This window comes from Nothoprocta perdicaria, unplaced genomic scaffold (assembly GCF_003342845.1).
Source record: "Nothoprocta perdicaria isolate Ctin4 unplaced genomic scaffold, notPer1 scaffold_52, whole genome shotgun sequence".
In the NCBI taxonomy this organism is placed as follows: Eukaryota; Metazoa; Chordata; class Aves; order Tinamiformes; family Tinamidae; genus Nothoprocta; species Nothoprocta perdicaria.
In genome coordinates, this window is record NW_020455777.1 from 2,577,935 (window position 1) to 2,597,840 (window position 19,906).

General features: G+C 37.5%; 1 protein-coding gene across 1 annotated transcript in view; it reads left to right on the top strand.

The window, feature by feature from the left end:
- Positions 1–19,906, top strand: part of AHI1 (Abelson helper integration site 1) — a 79,360-nt gene that overhangs the window by 46,362 nt on the left and 13,092 nt on the right. Inside the window, exons 19-22 of the mRNA XM_026048222.1 lie at positions 10,100–10,158; positions 15,364–15,429; positions 17,670–17,832; positions 19,332–19,432. Coding sequence (XP_025904007.1) covers positions 10,100–10,158; positions 15,364–15,429; positions 17,670–17,832; positions 19,332–19,432 — 389 coding nt within the window. The remainder of the gene's footprint in view (positions 1–10,099; positions 10,159–15,363; positions 15,430–17,669; positions 17,833–19,331; positions 19,433–19,906) is intronic.

Below are 19,906 nucleotides of genomic sequence, written 5' to 3' on the forward strand. Positions count from 1 at the left end.
CTTTTATTTTTTTGCCGTAGGCTGTCTTGATTCAGAGGAGATAGCAGGGAGGTTTGTCACCTCCTGTGTTTATTCAGAAGAATCTATTGTAACAGAGCTCTTGATAACTTCCATATGATGCTCATTGCTATTTGAAGAACTTTTCTTGTGGGCTGACTTCTCTTAAGAGCTAAAACTGACTTGGAGTCCTGAAAGGAGGTAAATACCAAGTCACGCTGAGGTCTTCAAATTTTTCATCCTAGAAAGGAATACATTCAAACTTTAAAATATTCATTTTGAACTACCTATCTCTTAATTAGTAGTAAGTAACTTTTCAACTTTCATGTCCAGCAGCTTGATCTACCAGTGTGTTCAATCCAAATGTATTTGTTCCAAATTTAGCTGCTTTAGAATAAAAGGTAGGAGAAGAAAGAATCACTCTGCTGCTGTTTGGGTGAATCTGAAATGTGGTGCCCACTTCATGTGTATGCGTGATGTACCATACTGTGGACCACACGATAGCAGCACTTGATGCCAATTGATAACAGTACTTTTAATATAAACTTCTTTTGCCTGTGCTAAAGATCATAAAAGGCTAAAAGGCATTTCTATCTTTTACATGTATGAATAGCCAAAAAAAAAAAAAAAAGCGTCTTTGGAAACTGCATTTACAGTTTGAAATAAGATTCTTCCTTTAAATCAGACTTTCTTCTTATCCAAAGAAATCCTTTCCAGGGTAAGTTCCAAGAATTTTGCATAGAGAACAAGGTGTATCCAAAGTTTTGTCTGTTTTGTCTGGGTCACTAGCGTTTGAATTAATAGTTTGGTATATGTTGATGTACAAAACCATCTAGGAAGGTTTAACACCTGTGTGCTTTGATGTGAACAAATCTACTTTAGGACTCTTTAAAACATATCCCTAACTTTGATAGTGTTACTAGAAAGTCTTGTATGTTTTGTACATTTGCGTGGTCCTACTGAAAGCATAAAACCAATATTTGTGTTATAGCTATTGAAACTAGGTTTAAATAAAGGCAGATTAAATAATCCTTCACAATGCATGATGTATAGAAACAGGTTACTTCCATGGCAGGGTGTGAGGGAGAACTTGCCATTGAATGTTCAGAATGCCATTTCTCTTACAGATGAGTATGAAAACTTAGCAGTCACTGCTTCTGTACCAATTTGTATTATTGGCCATGCAATATGAGCCATAATCAGCAGTTATTTTAACTAGTGGTGTTAATCAAACCAGAGAGTATGGAGGCTGTGTTAAAATACAGCACGTTATTTTGGCACACACCACCTTGTGAAGATGCAAATAAAGCCCTCATGATTCTACACTGACAAGTATTTAGCTGTACTGCATTTCATGATACTATAATAAATAGTTCAATTGTATTTCTGTGTTGTTTTAAAATTTAAGCTTTTTAAATAATTTTGTTTATGCCTTTAGACTTTCTATGCAAAAACTCATTTTTATAAAGTTGTTACACAAATAAGAAACAGATTAATTGGAGAGAACTTTATAACTTGCCGGCTCACTGCTGAGGCAGTACAAAGTCTGTCTTTTCACACCAGATGCAGTGATTTCAGCTGCTGATCAAACCTTAATGAGAAGTGAATTCTTTCCAGGATACTCAGAGTTCTGGCTATATAGTTTTACCCTGGAGTGGAGCTGCACACGGATCATCTTTATGAAGCCTCTGTCCCTGTTTTACTACTWCTGTGGATCCTCAGATCAGGTGCTAGTCTGTAAAAGAAAAGGGAGTATTGCCTCTTAATGATGCTTGTTACAGTTTCCTCCCCATGCTTATGATTTGCATATCATACACCTACAGAAAATTGTTGTCTATATCAAATTGCTTTTCAGCTCTCTGTCAAGTAATAACATGAATAATTTTAAAATAGGATTTTTTACCAGGATTTTTTACCGAAGGTGCTACCAGCTATACTTTTATTTCCATGTACAGATGGAAAGAAACTGGAAAGAACTTATCTATTCGTATGCATTCTAATCACTCATAAGCTGCTTTTGGAATAATTTATTTATAAATTATCTGAAAACCAGAAAGTGTATGCATGCACAAAAAAAAAAAAAAACGATGGAACATGAGCTCACAACACACATGTTCTCATTAAATACCYGACCAGTGTAGTTTTTAAGCTACAAAATAATTTTTGGATTGTATTTTAAATGTAAAGTCTGTTCCTGAGACTGCACTACGTGTGTCTGCTATGCACAAATTTTTATTACYCCATTAATTTTAGACAGTACTAAAGCTAATATGGTTTCCTGATTTAGTTTCTGCCTATGATCCTGCATTTTTCAGGCTTAGTATTATATATGGATTGTTTGGCAATGTCATAGAATTTCACGGTAACATTTTCTGAAAATTAGTATTCTGTACTGGCTGAAAGTGCTCGCTGAATAGAGAATAGGCGGGTACAAACCTGTGACTACTGTGTTCATGGTCAACACCTGACAGATCAAGCTGATTATTTTTTTTCCAGCATATTGCAATATTGGATGGGGGGATAGTGTTGTTATCGTTCTTTTTTCCCCCCCCCCCTATTTTCTTCTTCACTCCTCTTTTCCTTTTCTCTTTTTTTCTTTTTGTGCAGGGGACGGTGACTGATGTTATCGTTTTCTTACTGACCTTTTCTTACCTTTCTTGACTTTCATAACTTTATTTTCTCTGAGAAAACTATGTATTGCAAAATTGTTAATGGGCAATATTTGAAAGTGTTTATGATATTTATAGATACCTGAGGGGAGAATGTAGAGAGAATGGGGCCAAGCTCTTCTCAGTGGTGGCCAGTGATGGGACAAGGGACAATGGGTATAAATTGCAACACAGGCAGTTCCATCTCCATGTGAGGAGAAACTTCTTCAGACAGAGATGACAGGGTGCCAGAGCCCTGGCACAAGCTGCCCAGGGAGGTTGTGGAGTCTCCTTCTCTGGATGTCTTCCAAACCCGCCTGGATGCCCCGTGCTCTGGGTGTCCCTGCTGGAGCGGGGAGGTTGGACTGGACGATCTCTAGGGTCCCTTTCAACCTCAGTTGCTTTGTGATTCTGTGATATTCTAAGCACATTTCTTACAGTTTTTCATTTGCAGACCTGTATGCCAATTCGCTGTGTTTTGTGCAATGGTATACTACTAGTGGCAATTGTTGAAGATTTTTTTACAATTGTTAGAGGGACCATGCATAATCTCCTTTCTATGTCTTTTCGTCCTATTAAAGTATGGTTCTTGACCACATGGGTAGACCTCATGTCAATAGGTAGAAGTCAATAGGTACTTGTCTTTTAGAGTTACAGATATAGTGAAGCTCTGTGCTTGATAATGACTGTCATCACATGTTTTTTCTAAGTATAAAGCATAAATACTGCTTAAGTGGTCCATTTCCTCTGGGTTAAGGAGGTAAAGTTAATGCAGCACAACGAAAGAAAAACTATTGCCAAACTCACATGGGAAGGCTATTACTTTAGCTTTGGGCATCCACAAACTACAGGACTGCAGGTTTAGTGGTATCTATTTCTCAAATGTATTTTTCCACAGAGTAGCACCACAAACTTTATTTATTATAATGCAAAGCAAGATTTTATTTTTTTCAAATCTATTTTATTTTTGCTTTTACATAGTCTTGATGAGCTTAGCAAAAACAATAATGGCTCTCAGGATATCAGCAGCGCTGGAAGAAAAATAAATCTTATTAATGCAAGATATGTGTCATTTTCCTTAAATCATTTTATCTACGACCTAGGACTTGCAAATACTATTGCCAATCTGATTGCAGAGCAGTGATGATACCTGGGCAGGCATATTGATGTTTGCTGTGTAGTTGCTTTCCACTCTCTGCAGTGGAGGAAGAAACAACCGTGTCCTATAACCCCTGTTGCTTTTCGGTTGTATCTCATTCCGTTGTGATGTAACATTAGAGGCTGTCGTAAGTTAGCACGCTCCTAATTAGCATGAATTCAATATAGAGGCTTTACTTCAAAAGAAGGCTTTGGACACGTGCTACTACTTGCATTGTTTATATATGGTACTGCAGAAACTTAGCATTTGCAAGAAAAATGTAAGAAGATGATTTGATAAGATTACTCAGAAATAATTAGGTGGGTGTGTAGGCTGCTAAATGTATTTGATTGTAATCTCTAATTAAAAAGTTGGGATTTTTTATTGTTTTTGTGATGCAATAGTTTTACTTTATTATGCCTTGTATAAAAAGGGGCCAAATTCAGCCTGCATAAACACTGGGTAAGTGTATTTGTTTGAAATAGTCAGCCTTCTCAATGCCACTGGAGGGCTACCTCCCAAATTCCCTTTGGAGGGTTATTCTGAGATTCAGACTGAATACCTGTCAGTGCCCAGGGCGCCTTGAACCAGCAGTGACAGTGGCGTCTAACCCCTGGCACAGCTGCCTCTGCGCGTCCTCTCGGCCGCCTGTGGGCACGGTTGTTTTGTGGGATACGGCAGTGCCGGAGCACAGTGTTTTTGTGACGGCGCTGCCCGACTCCGCGAGCTGTTCCCTGGGYGCTGCAGCACATCCCTGCGCCGCCCCGGCCTCGTCATCCCTCCGCGCTGCCCTCCTGGGGCTGCGGCTCGGGGACAGGCGTGTGCAGCAGCCGCGGGCCTCGCGGGCGGCCCCTTCGCGCGAGGCCTCCGCTTGGGCACGAGCGCCCGAGAGCTGCCGCCCCTCGCGGCCTGCGGCAAGGCGGCCGCCTCGGGGTTTAGACGCCTGAGTTTTCCCAGCTTCTGGAGTTGGCGCAGCTGCTAGGAAATAACTGGGTCGGGAAGGAGCAGCAGCACTGTGTGCGTAGTGCAGAATTGTATAAGTCTCTGGAGTTCTTATTAATACTTTCTAGATGAGTTATTAATGCCAATATTTGTTAAACAGTTAAAAAGTAAATGTCGACGTATTTCTGTGTAATGTTTTAAAAGTCGATCGCAGTCTGATCTGTTGATGTAAGCTCTCTTTTTTTTTTTTTTAATTTATTTTGTTTGTTTAAAATTCTCATAGGGATAATGGGCATTGGGAAAGGAAATGGATGAGAAGCTGCACTTTGCCCTTCTCTACCTTTGTTGGTCCTGCATTGGCTTAGGTGATTTTTCTCTCTGTTGCCTTCCAGATGAGTGTCCCGGCACTGCTGCCTGGAGCAGTGACACCTGGCAGCAGTAGAGCTAAGGCGTCTCTCATGTCTTTTACTATACAGCATAAGAGCAGTTCTCATTTCTGGCTGGTAAAATGGAGTGGAAGTTCTTTCAGTGGAAGCTTCTTTGTATATTTTATACAAGTTAGGTCAATAAGCAGAGAGGAATTTTATTTCTCCTTTAGTTTTGTGCTTTTTTTTCTCATGTGGATGATATACATAACAAGGTAGAACCTCTTTTAGAAAATGAGAACTAAATTAATGATAGTTCTTTTGCAAATGTCTGGAGAAGAAAGAAAGAAGAATTTTTGCAAATGTCTGGAGAAGAAGAAAGAAGAAATAAGACAAACGGGTAATTGAATGAATTGACCTGTCACGGAGCAAACTTCTGCAGAATATACTGCAATGCATGGATGTTGTTAGCAGACTTTTTCATTCTGTAGTGATGCCATCTCAACACTTACGTGTGTGTGTGTATATATATATGTGTATATATATGTGTATATATATATATATATACACCCAAGCATACGTGCTGGGGACTGTCTGTTGAGAGGATATAGGCTTTAAGTGGCTCACAAGACACAGACTCTCACAGGAGTTAACGGTTTCCTTTGGCCTTATGTTAGTTACTAAGCGTAGCCTGTTCCTAGATTCTGAGCTGCTTTGGAACATGGTTTTCCTGCTGCACAGCTTGAGCCAAATGTCTTCAAAATTAGCTTTTATAAAAGCTTGGGTATGTGTTAAACTCTGTTGAAACAGTCTTCAATGCGTTTTGGTCCTGTCTGTTCTCCTCTTCAGTTTGAAATATGCTCAAGATCAGAGGAGCTCAACTGAATCACGTTTATAGCAGCTTTTGAAACAGGTTTTCTTCCACAGAAATGGATGTTAGTAAAACTTGTATTTTTCTGTGGTAAAATAAAGTGGTAGGTCTGTGTTAAGTGGGTACCTCTGTTTTTTTGTATGAACTTAATCTGAAAATGTTTGCAGCATATTTTGATAGTATTTGTGATTTTGAGTAAAGGAAAACAGTTTCCTATCCAGTATATAAACTCTTTTTTTTATTATTATTATTTTTTAATGAATTCTGTTTGATCTGTTACAGCATAATTGTGAGAATAAARCCTCTGAGGGAAGATTAAATATATATGTAGACATTACAAAAGAATCTCCTTTCTCTAATGCTATACCTACCTGAAAAATAAGCAATTGATACTGCTCTGAAAGCATTTATTTTAAAAGATCTTTTCCTCTGAAACATGATTTAGACCCTATATTGCATATTAAAAGCTATTTTGCTGCAAAAGTGATAGTTCTGAATAGATGACCTTACTGAAAACATAATTTTGTTTACTTGGGATAGTTTTAAAGCCAAGAAGGATGGGTAATGGAGGGGTAATTTGAACACAAATACTCATCTCCTATCTTGGTTCACTTTTTTTCCCTGTGTTGTTTGTTTATGAGGATCAGTATTAATTACGCTGTGTTGCAGGAGACGGTGTTATAAATTAAAAGACACGTGTCTACAATTAGACAAGCTATTTCCTAGAAACATAGTTAATCTTCTTATATTTCAAGGGATGTTTTTCTGATGCATTATTAATATAAACTTCAAAGTAAAAATCATTTAAGAATAAAATCATACTGAACTGGAATAGATGTAAGAAAAAAATGTTTTTTTTTTTTCATTGTGCTTTAGAGGAGTTCATCACAGAAGTGAGTCTGGATATTAGCTTTCCTCAGTTCTTTTATTTATTGGTTTATATTTCATTTATATTTTATGAATTCCTGAAGATTTTCTGTAAACTTTTGACTGATTTCACAGGTGWCTGTAGACTCCCTTACATTGGAATTTTTGGAGATTTGACATGTAACAAATACCTTATAATTAATTAACAGAAAATTAGGAGAATTTTGTGGAAGAAGAAATAGAAGAAACAGTTTATCTTGTAATGTAAAATTCCATGTCAAGGGGACCACTGAAGAATCAGTGCAGTGTAATATAAAATAGAGCAAATTCAAATGTTAATACTTTCATAGAGAAGATTAGCTTCCCAGCAGTTACGAGGGCTTGAAGGTGAAGGTAGAAAAAGCTGTGAAGAGAAGAAGGTTGTTGGGAGAGTTCATGTAGATCCGCTGGTCCAGCAAGGATGCATCCCTATGAATCCTAAGCATCCATAAGATAATACATTCGAGATTAACCTCGTTTKGTTTGGTTTGGTTTGGTTTTCTGAGTTTAACRTTACAAGAATTGAACAACTTCTATATAAGCTTAGGYTAAATGAAGGTCCCYGTGGGTCATAATGTCCTGCAAACCTCATTTTTGGATGGGGTGGAACCATCCTCCCCCAATCCTGACCTGATTTTCGGTAGCTGCCAGCAGCAGTGGGGAAGTTAGCACGGGCTGGGTCGGGAGCAACCCGGGTACCGCGCCGGGTCACGTCCGTGCTGGGGCAAGCAGGGAGGCGAGTCCAGCCGAGAGCTCCGCCAAACTGCTGCAAAACTGCACTGCGTCGTGTGAGAAGGGACATGGATGTCCCCCTGCGTGCTCAGCTGGCCTTGTTTTGTGAAGGAGTAAGGTTAGCACCTKTTTAAATCAGTATTCTGAACACAGGAGCTAATAAAAGAATACTGGATAAATGGAAAAAGATGACAACACTCAAGAAGAGTTTGAGGTAACCAAGGAAAACAGTTAATTTAGGAAAAATGAAACAGCTACAGTTATACCAAGCATGATGGATATGAACAAACAGCATTGGATCAGTGGAGCACTGAATATYGATTGGATAAGTGGGCTGTGGACTAATTTATTGTTTCCACCTCAACCAAAGAAACAAGAAAATCCTGATTATTTTGGAAGAAAACTGCTTTGCTTGGGGGAAGCACAAAGTGAAAACCACTGCGGTTGAAACTCAGTGCAGCAGTCCTTAATCTTGGAGTTAATGAGAGCTTGCCCACTCTCTCCTGTGCTTGCAGCAGAGGTCTGCACTGCTCTTTATTCAGCCTTGAGAGGGTTTGTCAGTCTATAACCAGGAAGTTTTCACCTGATAAGATGCTGCACCTCGAGACTGCACACAAGCACCCACCTGCTTAAACACACACTGCTGAAGTGACAGGAAAATGCATCTTTTTCCTAGGAGAATGAGAATTTTTTTGATGAAATTACTGACCAAAAATATGTTAAAGTCTGAAGAATTTTTCATGCAGGGAATTGTTTCACCATGCATTTTATGCAGCCTTCATCTTGACAATTAAAAGAGATTGAGTTTCAGTGTGTTTGTATTCCTGTGTGCAAGCACAACAGTACAATGCCAAAATAGAAAATCCTACAGTGAAATGTTTAATAATCTAAAGATTTTTGTGTATGTGTGATGATAGTTTATTGGTCTTGAATTTGAAGGYTTTTCTTTGTTTAATCAGAGAGCTGACAAGTGACATCTGTATGTAATAGTATATCAGCATATAGTGCCATCTCTGCAGCAGCTTATATTACAGCTATATTACTGTTTAGATAACATAAATAGGATTAAATTCCTGTTGACTTTTGGTGTTAGTGCTATACAGGTGTTTTGGCAAGTAGCTTATGTGAAAAAAGTAAGGTTCACATCCACCGYCATAGGTTGGAATTTAGAAATAATTTCAATCCCCATCGCTTTTCCTCTTTCGAAAAAGTAATTTGAAAAAATAATAAAATACCAAAATAAGCCTTTCAAAATCAAGCATTTCTGAATTTGTACAAGCTTCTTTTAAAAATGATACAGAGCATACTTTTTTAATTTGTACACCAGAAAAAGAAAAATTAAGTATTGTACTTCTCATTTAGGTTTTCTCACAAGTGCAGAGTTGCTTACGTGCAGGTTTGCAGGAGCACGGCTTAGCTAACAGTGACTGAGCTTGCACTTTTTATTATATTTAGAAATATCAAAATATCTTAACGATTAAGCATCTACAAGTAAATGTCCTGTGAAAGTCTAAACCACCAAGCTTTAGACAAGTATACTGTAGGTGGAGTTGTGCAAGCTTCCTTAAGGATCTGTGCCAGAACATGGGAGTTGGAATCTGAAGAAAAATCCTCTTTATTCRGATACTGGCTTCCTCAAAAGCAAATTTTTTGAAGCGGTGAATGAAGATGAGATTTCCGAACTTATTCCTGTTTGAAAGTGAACTTGTTTCAAATCTAGTGYCTGACAAAGAAAATCCAGTAGGCTTAACTCTGTGTTGTCTGGTGTCCACCTCCTTGAAAATGAGAAAGGTCAAACCTTTCTTCATTCAAGCAGTAGTGTTTTTCACTGTAATCTTCAACAATTTTTAGATTTCTGTATCTTTTTAAGATGCTCTATTAAGCATACAGCGAAGGAAGCCAGTAGGAAAAGATAAATGCACAGACAATGATTTTCCTGAGCTTGGTAGTTAATGTAATAGTTTGAAAAGGAAACAATTTACAAGTACTTGTTCAAATGTGCTATGTAGAAAGCGAATAAAATAAACAGCGAGATGTGTTGTGATAGGAACTCAGATGATCAAAGGGAGCTACTGAATAGACATAGTTATTCTTTCAGATAAAATAAGGAAGTAATTCCTTTGAGAGGTTTTGTGATCATTTCTGTTGGAAAACTTTATATGCATTACTCRGAAATTCAATGAAAAGAAAAGCAATGCAGCCTAGATAATAGTGTCAGCTCTGAGCACGAGGTGGTGGCATGTGGACATAGCCTGAGCTATTTCTCCAAATCATTTGAATGGAAATATTGGATTAGTTAACCTTGTGTCAGGTCTGTTAGTTAAATAAACCTTCCAACTGTTCCTGACTGAGGGATGCATAGTTATGACTGAAAGATGCTGCTGCTTTTCATTAGAATTTTGTCAAACATATCCTGCTAACATAATGATTTTAAAAGAAAATGGTTTATTCGATGGAAAAGGATAACAAGCAAAAAATTCACAGCCTTTTCTTTTCACAGGGTGTTTCAGCCCAGTAGGAAATCCTCTTAGCCTAACACTATTGGGCAGACTACAGACGGTAAGGAGTTTTATCTTTGCATTTTTTTAAAAATTGATGTTTAACTATAAATGCTTTTATTCACAAGCTCTTATTGTAGAGAAGCTTTTTTTTTCTTTCTTGCTATTTTTTTTAAACCTATCTTTATTCTCAAAAGAAGTATCTTCAAGCAAATTGCCTGCATGGGCAAATAAGCTCTTCTTGCGGCCAGCTGGTAAAGAGGTCAGAGATCTGTAAATTAAAACTTTATTTTTTTCACTGTTTACTTTTTGTTGATATGAAATAAATAAGCCAAAATCACAGGCAGTGTCACTGATTCTTACTGAGAATACAAGCACTGATAAGTGGGGAGAGAAAATTGGAGTCATAACTTCAATTTGAATCCTATTTGCAGTGCCAAGTTTCCTCATATTTCACTTGCTTATAACAAGTGAAATCACAGCTATCCCTCTATCCATCTTTATGTAACTATTAATTGGAAACTTCTAGCAATGATATTTATTCCTTTCTTTGTTACATTTCTCATTTCCTGATCACTGTAATGAAAACCATCAGAATCTAYGCACCTGTTTGAACAAACACAAAATATAGAGGGGAACTAGTCCTTGAAGAGTGGGTGGTGTTCTGAGTACTGGCCCTAGAAGTCTGGGCCTGTTGTACTGAAGATGTTAAATCCAGTCTCCTATATTGAGAATAGCATGAGTTAATATTCTGGGTTAACTGCCTGCCTCTTGTGTTTTTTCAGAGAATAGTTAGAAAGGGCCATAAATTACATTGGATCCTTTGTACTATAAAGCTGTTTTGAAGTTTGGGGGTTTTTGCACCTTTAGTGTAACTTTAATAGACTCTGTTTAATGGAGTTTGTGTAAGGCCGATATGATAAATTTGATTTATTGAGAAATTTCAAAAGTTTTTTTTTCTTGCTTTTTTTTTTTTAGTGATTCAGTATTTGTTTTTTTCACTTTCAAAATTTTCCCATTTTTAATTATCAGTATGTAGGGATTAGAAAATACTGCAAATTCTTCACTCTTCATTTAAGAGTCCTGCATCACATAAAGACTTATAAACATTTATAAGAGCAACTGCTTTGGAGGATATTGCGTAGCAGTTATTTTAATTTATTATTATTATTATTTTTGCCAGAATAAGGGCGGTTAAATGAAACTTTWAAATTTTTTTATTTCAGTTATTTTTGATTCTGTTGTTATAAATGCATTAAGTAAATAAGTGTTAAATGCATATAAACTGAGTTCTTTAAATCAAGAAAGTAGCTTATTTCCAAAAGACAAAGTAGTTGAAGAGTTTTTGAATAACTTTAGAAACTGAAGTATATCACACACTTCTAAATTGATCCCCCMMYTTTTTTWWAATTTTTTAATCCCCATAGGCTTTSCTGCAGCAGCTGTGTTTGCATTTCTATTTTCTGTTTGTACATTGCTGGTTTCAATAAAGTGCAGCCTGGCACTTTTTTTTTATTCCTCTGGGCAGATTATCGATTCCCATGCACATTAAATATTGAAGGACTGTAGGCAAATAAGGACTGTAGTCATCTGAAGACTAAGAAAGTAACTGTGCAGTAGTTTCATGAGAGCAGACAGATTAATTAACACCAAGGAAAGTACATTTTTCTTAGCAGTTAATRCTTTCAGAATCATTTTAATTCAGCTTTTAATACTATCCTTGTACTTCTGTTTTCTGTGCACTAAATTTGTATGGTTAGGTAGCCTGAGGTAGGTATGTGTTGACAGTTAATTGGGCCAGGTAACAAGAACAGAATTAAAACAATTTCCAGTTATTTTATGCTAAGTATCAGCTTATTTTGTGTTTCATTTAAAACTGGGTATTAAAACTGGTATTGCAGGCCATTCTTRGGGAAGGATAACAGTAAGTACACATCCTCACATTTATGAAGAAAATGGAGCTCAAAATTATTCTATCTACTTTAAAAGCAGTTAAAATACACTCTCATCTTTAAGACAATCCCCCCCTCTTTTTTTTTTTTGAATACTGTAAATCCATATCTCATTTTGACACTTTAAAAAAATCTTAGTAGGCTCAGAACCTAGGCCATTATACACTCAGGAGCAGATTTGTTGGCAAGACTAGGGGAGCTTTAACTCTCATTTCCTGAGTCCTTATGAGAGCGCTTGCACCAGTCACTCTCCAAGTTTCATTCCTGCCCTGGCACTTACGAGGCACAGAAAGGTGGAGAGAGGCTGTGTCACTGTGGAGCATCCAAGCAACAGATGTTTGTCCAACAGGAACAGGAGGGAGGGGGTTTTGCCCCTGTATGCACACACCTCARTGTGTGCATGTAGTGTCTGCATAAGTTTATTTACTGTAAGTGTATGCAGAAGCATCTGCAAGGGTAGTTTTTGAGAGCTGATGACTAATTAGAAGTTGAACATTATCTGCACCTGTATTCTGTTGTCTTGAAGAATCGATTTACCTATAAGAAGCATATGAAGCCCGTAGTAGAATGATAACTTTTTTCCTTTAAACATTGATATTATGTTATTAAAAGTGTGTTTTTTGGGTAGTAGGAATAAAATGTCAAAATCAGTACGGAAAAGAAGGCAGTAACGTATTGCTTGCTTTTGGTCAGTGCTGCCTTTCCTAGGGCAATGAGCTCTATCTAATGCTGAAATCTTGTTGGCCAGCGCAGTATATAGGGAGATGAGTAAAAGCAAAGGCTCCATTACCACAGTCACTGAAATAGCCTAATAAAGAAGTCATAAATGTTTTAATTAGTATTTTTATCGGGAATYGGTAGCATTTGATATAACAACATTATTATCTCTTGATTCTGGCTGGTAACACTCTCTTTTGCCTTCATTTTTTAGAGTTTTTATTTTTCCATTTGAAATATCAAAGTTAACTTAGAGAGTTACAAACAACCAGTGTAATATTCCAGTCTAGGACTCTAAATCAGCTGCTGAATCTTCTGAGAATACCCGCTAAGCTGAAAGTTTTTAGCAGTTTTGTTCAACCAAAACCTGTGTGACACAGCAGGCTTTTTCAGCAGGCCTTTTCTTCCTGTTTCTCACAGATGGTCTGGCTATAGGTCCCACATCTGTTCCAGATGCAACAAAATGGTTAACTACTTTTCATCTTGCATGGAGAAAGACAGTAACACGGTCTTAAGAGTTACACATTCGGAAGCTTCTCTGTGTCTGTAGCTATTTTGAAATTCTGAAAATGTGGCTGAATCTCATGCCACTATTAAAAAAATAAATAAAAATAAATAAGAAATGGAAAAGCTGGTAATTTTTCCTGGCAGTTACTTGCAGCATAACTGGTAGTCACCCCAGTTTCAGGAATTACCCAGCACAGGACTGCTGCTCTGCAGTAAGGACCGTGCATGATGAGCGCCCCGCTTGGCCCGGCAGGCCCTGGGCGGGAGTTGGGGGGTTCACGCAGTCCCTGACGCCCCCCTGTGCCCCTCTGGAGCTGGAAACTCCTTGGACTGTAGCATGAAAAGTTCTGCACGGTGCCTGAGAACATGCAGCATAGTCTCAGGATGACTCATGGATTTCAGCTTGTTATTTCCAAACAGCTCACTCTCTTCAACTTCTTCTTATGTTTTAGAGTATATAAATACTTTATTAAAAAGAGAGAGGCTGATTGAGACACAGTAATGGGGCAATATGAGTACCTGAACTAGATACCTAAATAATAGCGCTAATAATTCTGATGAATCATTTTTGAGCAACAGGAGGCACTCCCATCCCACGGGCTAAGCACATTGCCTAAACGATTCTSTTGAACTCGCGAGTGGAAAATGAGAATTCGCTGAAACCTCCAAGGCGCTGCTGGCTGCTCATAGCCCACTGCACAAGCCACACGCCCTGGGCTGCGATTCCACCACTCGGCCTGCAAAATTTGTTTGTCAAATCAGGTTGCTGTGTTTCACCCTGGGCATATGCTGCTCATAGGTATTGAGAACACTTTAGGTGGCATGTGTAGATGTTCTTCTACATGACAAGAACTAAAAGCAAGTGTGCAGCTTTTTTTACTCCATCCACCTACTATAAATATCTATAACTACTGTAGCACATCCTAAGCAATCTGGAGCAGATGAAACACTGCTGGAGTGGTCTTCAGGATCAGTGGTAATTTCTTTCCTGTCTGAGATAAGCCTTGCTGAGTTAGGAAAACAACATGTAGAGCAGGGCAAACGATCTCGTATTCTGGAAAACACCATTAATTCTGCCAAAGATTGCTGTAATTATATTCCTTGGATCACCCTAATAAAACAATAGAGAATGAAAAGAGCAGTACATTTCAGATAGATGCTTAGGAAAGTGAGAGAACCTGTGCCAAAGATAGTTAAATGGACTGTAATTTAAAAAAAAAAAAAAAAAAAAAAAAAAAAAGAGCAGCAATATGCTAAATAGAAATGCTCAAATTTAAGAGTAGTTTATACTGTTGTACAATCTGTTATGGATGGCAGCAGCTGAGTCAGAATGCTCACATTGGCTTCTTATCCTAAAATGGTCTAATTGCCTGGACCCTGGTTTTATGTTGGCACTCGACTGCCTAATCTTTCTGTCCCGCTTTGTATAATTACTTTGGCGCAGGCAGCATCTTGGCCAAAGTAGTTTTGCCCTTTGTTAAAACAGGCCATTGAAAAATAAATTAATGCCAACAAAGAACTGTCATCTCTTCTGTTGTTATAATTTATTGCTCCTCTGTTAATTTTCAAAATTGTCCAGTTTTTAAATCTTTCAAGTGAATAATTTTGACGGAAAGAARATTTTGTGGGCACATCTGAATTATTCACATCCAGCATTGTTTTGAGTTGTATCGGTTATTAGGACTAATAATTTTCATTATATAATGTAATATATATGCATATACATGTAAATTACTTCTTTTGCACTAAGGTTCAGAGGTGAAGTTCACTGCGAAACTCTACAATAATGTTTGCAAACAGATAAGCTTAGGCTGTTACAATGGTCAATCCACTGTCTTCCGACTTGTTTTTAGTGTAGTGTGCCTACTTAAAAAAGTCCCTTGATAAATACCTTCCAAATATCCAGAGAGCCAATATTACTCAATGTTGTTTAATATAATTTCTACTTTTTCATTTAAAAAAAAAGTATGTATTTGTTACAGATTCTTAACTTTCATGTTAAAAGTGGATGTGTCAAATATGGATAAATTTCAAAATTATAATGCATGAAAATACTTCATATTTAAATTAAAAATAATTCCTTCCTCTAGAGTAGTGACTGCCTGACTGCACTGGGGGTGAGAAGAGGAAGTAGTTCTCCTCTAGGGCAAGAGACAGTGAGTACTGTTTTTTTTCAGTATCCCTATAGCTGTTTCACTGTATCTGTGCTTTTGAAAACATTTTCTCTTCTTTCAGCTTGATATCTTTGCAGCTACAGATTTTGGAATTCTTACTCTGCTGTTTCTGCGTCAGCCTTAAAAATCACTTCATAAAATTTTGATAGATACAGATTTTTATTTTGCTTGAATGTGAGCCTAGAAAACATTTACAAAAACCTGAAGYGGGATCAGAAGACATTCCATTGCCGTGGTCATAATTTTAAATCTCTTTGTGAGTGACTTTGTTCTTGAGGTGCATTTCCTGTGTCCCTTCATAATCATCTTTCTGATTATATTTCTCCAATGAGTATAATGACAATTCCATTTTCCTTTTTTTTAATTATCAAATTTGCTAACCAGTCATATTGCAGGACATACTGAATTTGAATTCTTATTTTGCGAGGCAGCTAGGTTATGGGTCTTGACTTGGTCATTTGTTCTGTTTATTGGCAGTGTTTCCATATTACTGAATTTTTATAATTTTTTCCAAATGGCAAAACATTTATACTCACCCTACCCTATAAAAGACACCACAAAAGACAAGTACGTGCAGCTCTGTCTTTCACTGCTCTCTGTAGTGCCAGTAGTTACATTCCCTCCTCACCTCAGAGGACCTCACAAGCTCCCCTGCTCCTTGGCTCTGAGGAGACCTTTGCCCTTGGCTGAAGTGGGCGCTGTTGGAGCTCTCCTCACTGTGCAAGACCCGGGAAGCTTCTGGCTCCGTGGTGCTTCTGCCCTCTCTTCTGCACTGCCTGTTAAGTCAGTATTAACCACTCTGTGATCCCTGCTCCTACGTTGTCACCGTCACCCCTTGTTAATGCACTAGCTTTTTGAATGCCCAGAACAGTTCTGGTGGAGGATGCTCCTTCATTTCTTAGCTGCTCCATGGAAGTTCATCGTTAGGGAATATATGCTTCGATAAAATCCCTGTCTGTTGAGRGCTAAGCTAATCTTAACTCTTTGTTGCTGGCCAGCCTGTGAGCTGCCACACAGAATTTACAATGCTGGGAGCATTTCCATCTTTTCCCAGTCATAACTGATTTAATGTGTCTTATCCATGGCATGCAAATACGAGAAATAAAGCAACATTAACTATATCTTTATAGCTGTAGCTCATAAATAATCATACTGAAGTCAAAATATGAAAATCTTTGTGTGTTTCATCAGCCTTAAGGTAGACGTGCATGCATAGGCAACAAAAAGTTTATCCCTGACTTCTTAATAACTTGGGAGTCTTTTAACCCCTAATGAGAAGTGCCCTTCTCTCACTCCCTAACAATCCCTATATCTAACCTCTTTACATACAATTTCATGGAGCAGTATCATGTGACAATTATATAAATGAGAATAGTATATGTATGTGTAGTGTAATATGTAAAATATTTTTTACTCATTTATGATGAGTGAAGTTCCCTTAATTTTTCAGTTCACATGTTTTGAGGCTGTTCTGTATTAGTTGAGATAGATTTTTGATTGCAGATGGTAGAGAGTGAATAAGAAATTCTATGTGATATTTTTATATTTAGGTAGCAAGCAGGCTTCTGGCAGAAGGTAATGTCCTTTACGTAGTGAGCATGGTGCTGACCACCATTGGTATTTCCATCTGGCATATGCTGATGCATTGTATTTCCCTGTGACTTTATTATGTGGAGTATACAGCTATTTTTGCAGATACTTATAAAGCTGCGTATGTAAATACTTATTTCTAAACAAAAAAAAGTTTGTGAAGGAATCAGTTCAAAACTTTGCAATGACATTTTTCCTCTAGAATTTTCCTTCTAGTACAGCTATCACGCTACTGAAATATTTATTCAACCGCATATGCTACACACACGCACACATAGAATGGGATCTGAAGGTGGTGTAACAATTCTGAGAAAGTGAATGTATGAAGTGCCTTTTTTTTTTCTTTTGCTTCACAAGTAAATTGCTTATAAAACTAACAGCTGCTGTTTTGAAGCTAATCTTAGAGAATTGAATGTTCTTAACCATTTCTACAATCCCACAGTCCTTTATCTCGCCTCTCCTGCTGCTTTCCCACCACCCCTGATCCCATTAGCAAAACTTGAGAGAGCCTCAGCTTTTACCAAAGTGCAGCTTTGGTTTCAGCTGCCTTTCTGCAAGAGGAAGTGAATGTTGCGCTTTTTTCTCTGTGGCATGGTTGTGATAAAGCTGTGGTGCTCTTATCTCTCTTTTAGGTAGTGGCTCTTTATGACTACACAGCGCATCGATCAGATGAGCTAACCATCCATCGCAGTGACATTATCCAAGTGTTATACAAAGATAATGATAACTGGTGGTTTGGCAGCCTAGCAAATGGACAGCAAGGCTATTTTCCAGCTAATTATGTGGCTGGTGAAAGTAAGTTTACTGCTCTCTTCCTGGTATACCGGTGTGGGTTTAACTGATGGTCCAAAATTTTTAGCATGCTGTACTGCAGATTGCTCTGAAGATATGAATTTATTTAGCACGCATATGGCATAATGATTACTTAATGCAATGCAAAAATTGTGTCAAATTAGCTAACCTCTTAGCAAGTTGACATATCTAACTTCAGAAGCTGTTGGCACTTAGTAAAACATTCTAGGATTAGCTTATATAAGCCATGGGCTTGTTTGTCAGTCAACTGGTTTGACTCCTCTTACCTTCTTACATATCACCACCTCCTCATACTCTGCCTTGGCAGTGCTTTAGGATAKATCCAAGCATTTCACAGGCATCTTAGACTTTTCTTAGCTCTAACCATTTACCTTTAGAAAAACTCTGTTTATTCTCCTACTCTAGCAAGGAATGTTCAGTTCCCAAATAAGTGGAGTTCACTCCACTTATGAAGCTTTAAAAGCATGGTGATGATTGAGTCTCCAGTCTGAGAGATTACTACCAGGTCCTTGTCATTAAAACAGTTTTGATTAAACTACTACAGCCAAATGTAAAATCAATAACTAAAACCAATTTGAAATCTGATTCAATAATACAGGAAGTATTCTACTGAGTCAATGAATGTACTAATCCTCAGTGTCATGCCAGTTCTGAATATTCAATTTATAGACACAGTATGTGGTCTCATGCTACAGGAAATTCATGCGCTTTCTAAACTATCAATTATACTGGTGTTTAGAAATCTCTTAACCCAACATTTCTCAAGATGTTTTCCCCCATTTTCTACTTCCTCCCTCCGTCTTCCAAGTGAACAGCTTAGTGTTTCTGCCTCTTCTCTGAAAAGCTTGGACACAATATTGTGTGAACTTGATGAAGCTATTTGAAATAAGCTTAAATGCTTTCTGTACTGTCCTCCCCTCATGTATCCTGTACATTTTCTCCTTCCTCTCCACCTTGCAAAACTTGCAAAGTGAGCCAGAGGGCAGCTTGTAGGAACAGTCTTCAGTGAAGGCCTGTCCTTGAGAAGACTTAAAAAAAAAAAAAAAAAAAAAAAAAAGTTTGAGACAGTTGGCCAACTATGCAAAAAACCCACAATGTATATTTTATTTCAGTCAGTGAATGTCCTGTTACATATTCTATTATTCAATAGAAATTCTGTTATTCAATAGAAAGAAGTGTCCATGAAATGTTTGATAAGCTTCAATTTTATTGCTATTTATATTGATTAATTGTAATGTAATTGTAATGTAATTGTAATGTAATTGCCTGCAAAGTTAGAGGTAAGCTTACTAGAGGTAAGCTTACTAGTATAAATGAAACAGCTAATAGGGAAATTCTGATAAATTATCATACAAAATTTGACTTCAAGCCTTTTTAACTAGTTTTAGTTCAATCCCAGTGTCATCTAGATCATAATACACAGACACTTTTATAAATCTTTAATGGTGTGCACAATGATGAATTATGGACCATATTTTCAGAAGAATATGAAGACCAGCCTTCAGGATCAGTACCAGATACTGCTCCTCTCCTACCTCAGGAACAAACAGAAGCAGAGGAAGGCTCTCCACCACTGCGTAAGGTAATTAATTGTGAAGAAGGGATTCTGTAAATAGTAGAGTACTCTATGTATAAAATACAGTACTTTTCCCTTCTTTTCTTCTTTTTTCAAATTTCTAATGTCTAGACCTCATTCCAGGCAAGCAGGTATATTTTCAGATGATGGCTAATGTATATTTTTCTGTGRATCTAACTATTTTGATATGTGCTAATCAAATACTCATTCACTCTTGCACCATTGAAATGTGTAGCAATGCTCTCTGATTCTAAGGTTGACAGAAGCATCTCTCACAGCTACCTGGGTTAAATAGCTGCTGAAGCAATAGCATGGATTTGTCAAAAACAGATATACTTTCTGATGCTCAAATGTCAGTCTTGGAACATGCAGTGCCCACAAGTTCTGCAAATTTTCTTCATTAAAGTGTCCTTATGCATTAAGTTGCTAACACAAATTTGATTGTTTTTCTCTGGAGAGTTTGTTAGTCCATGTAATAAT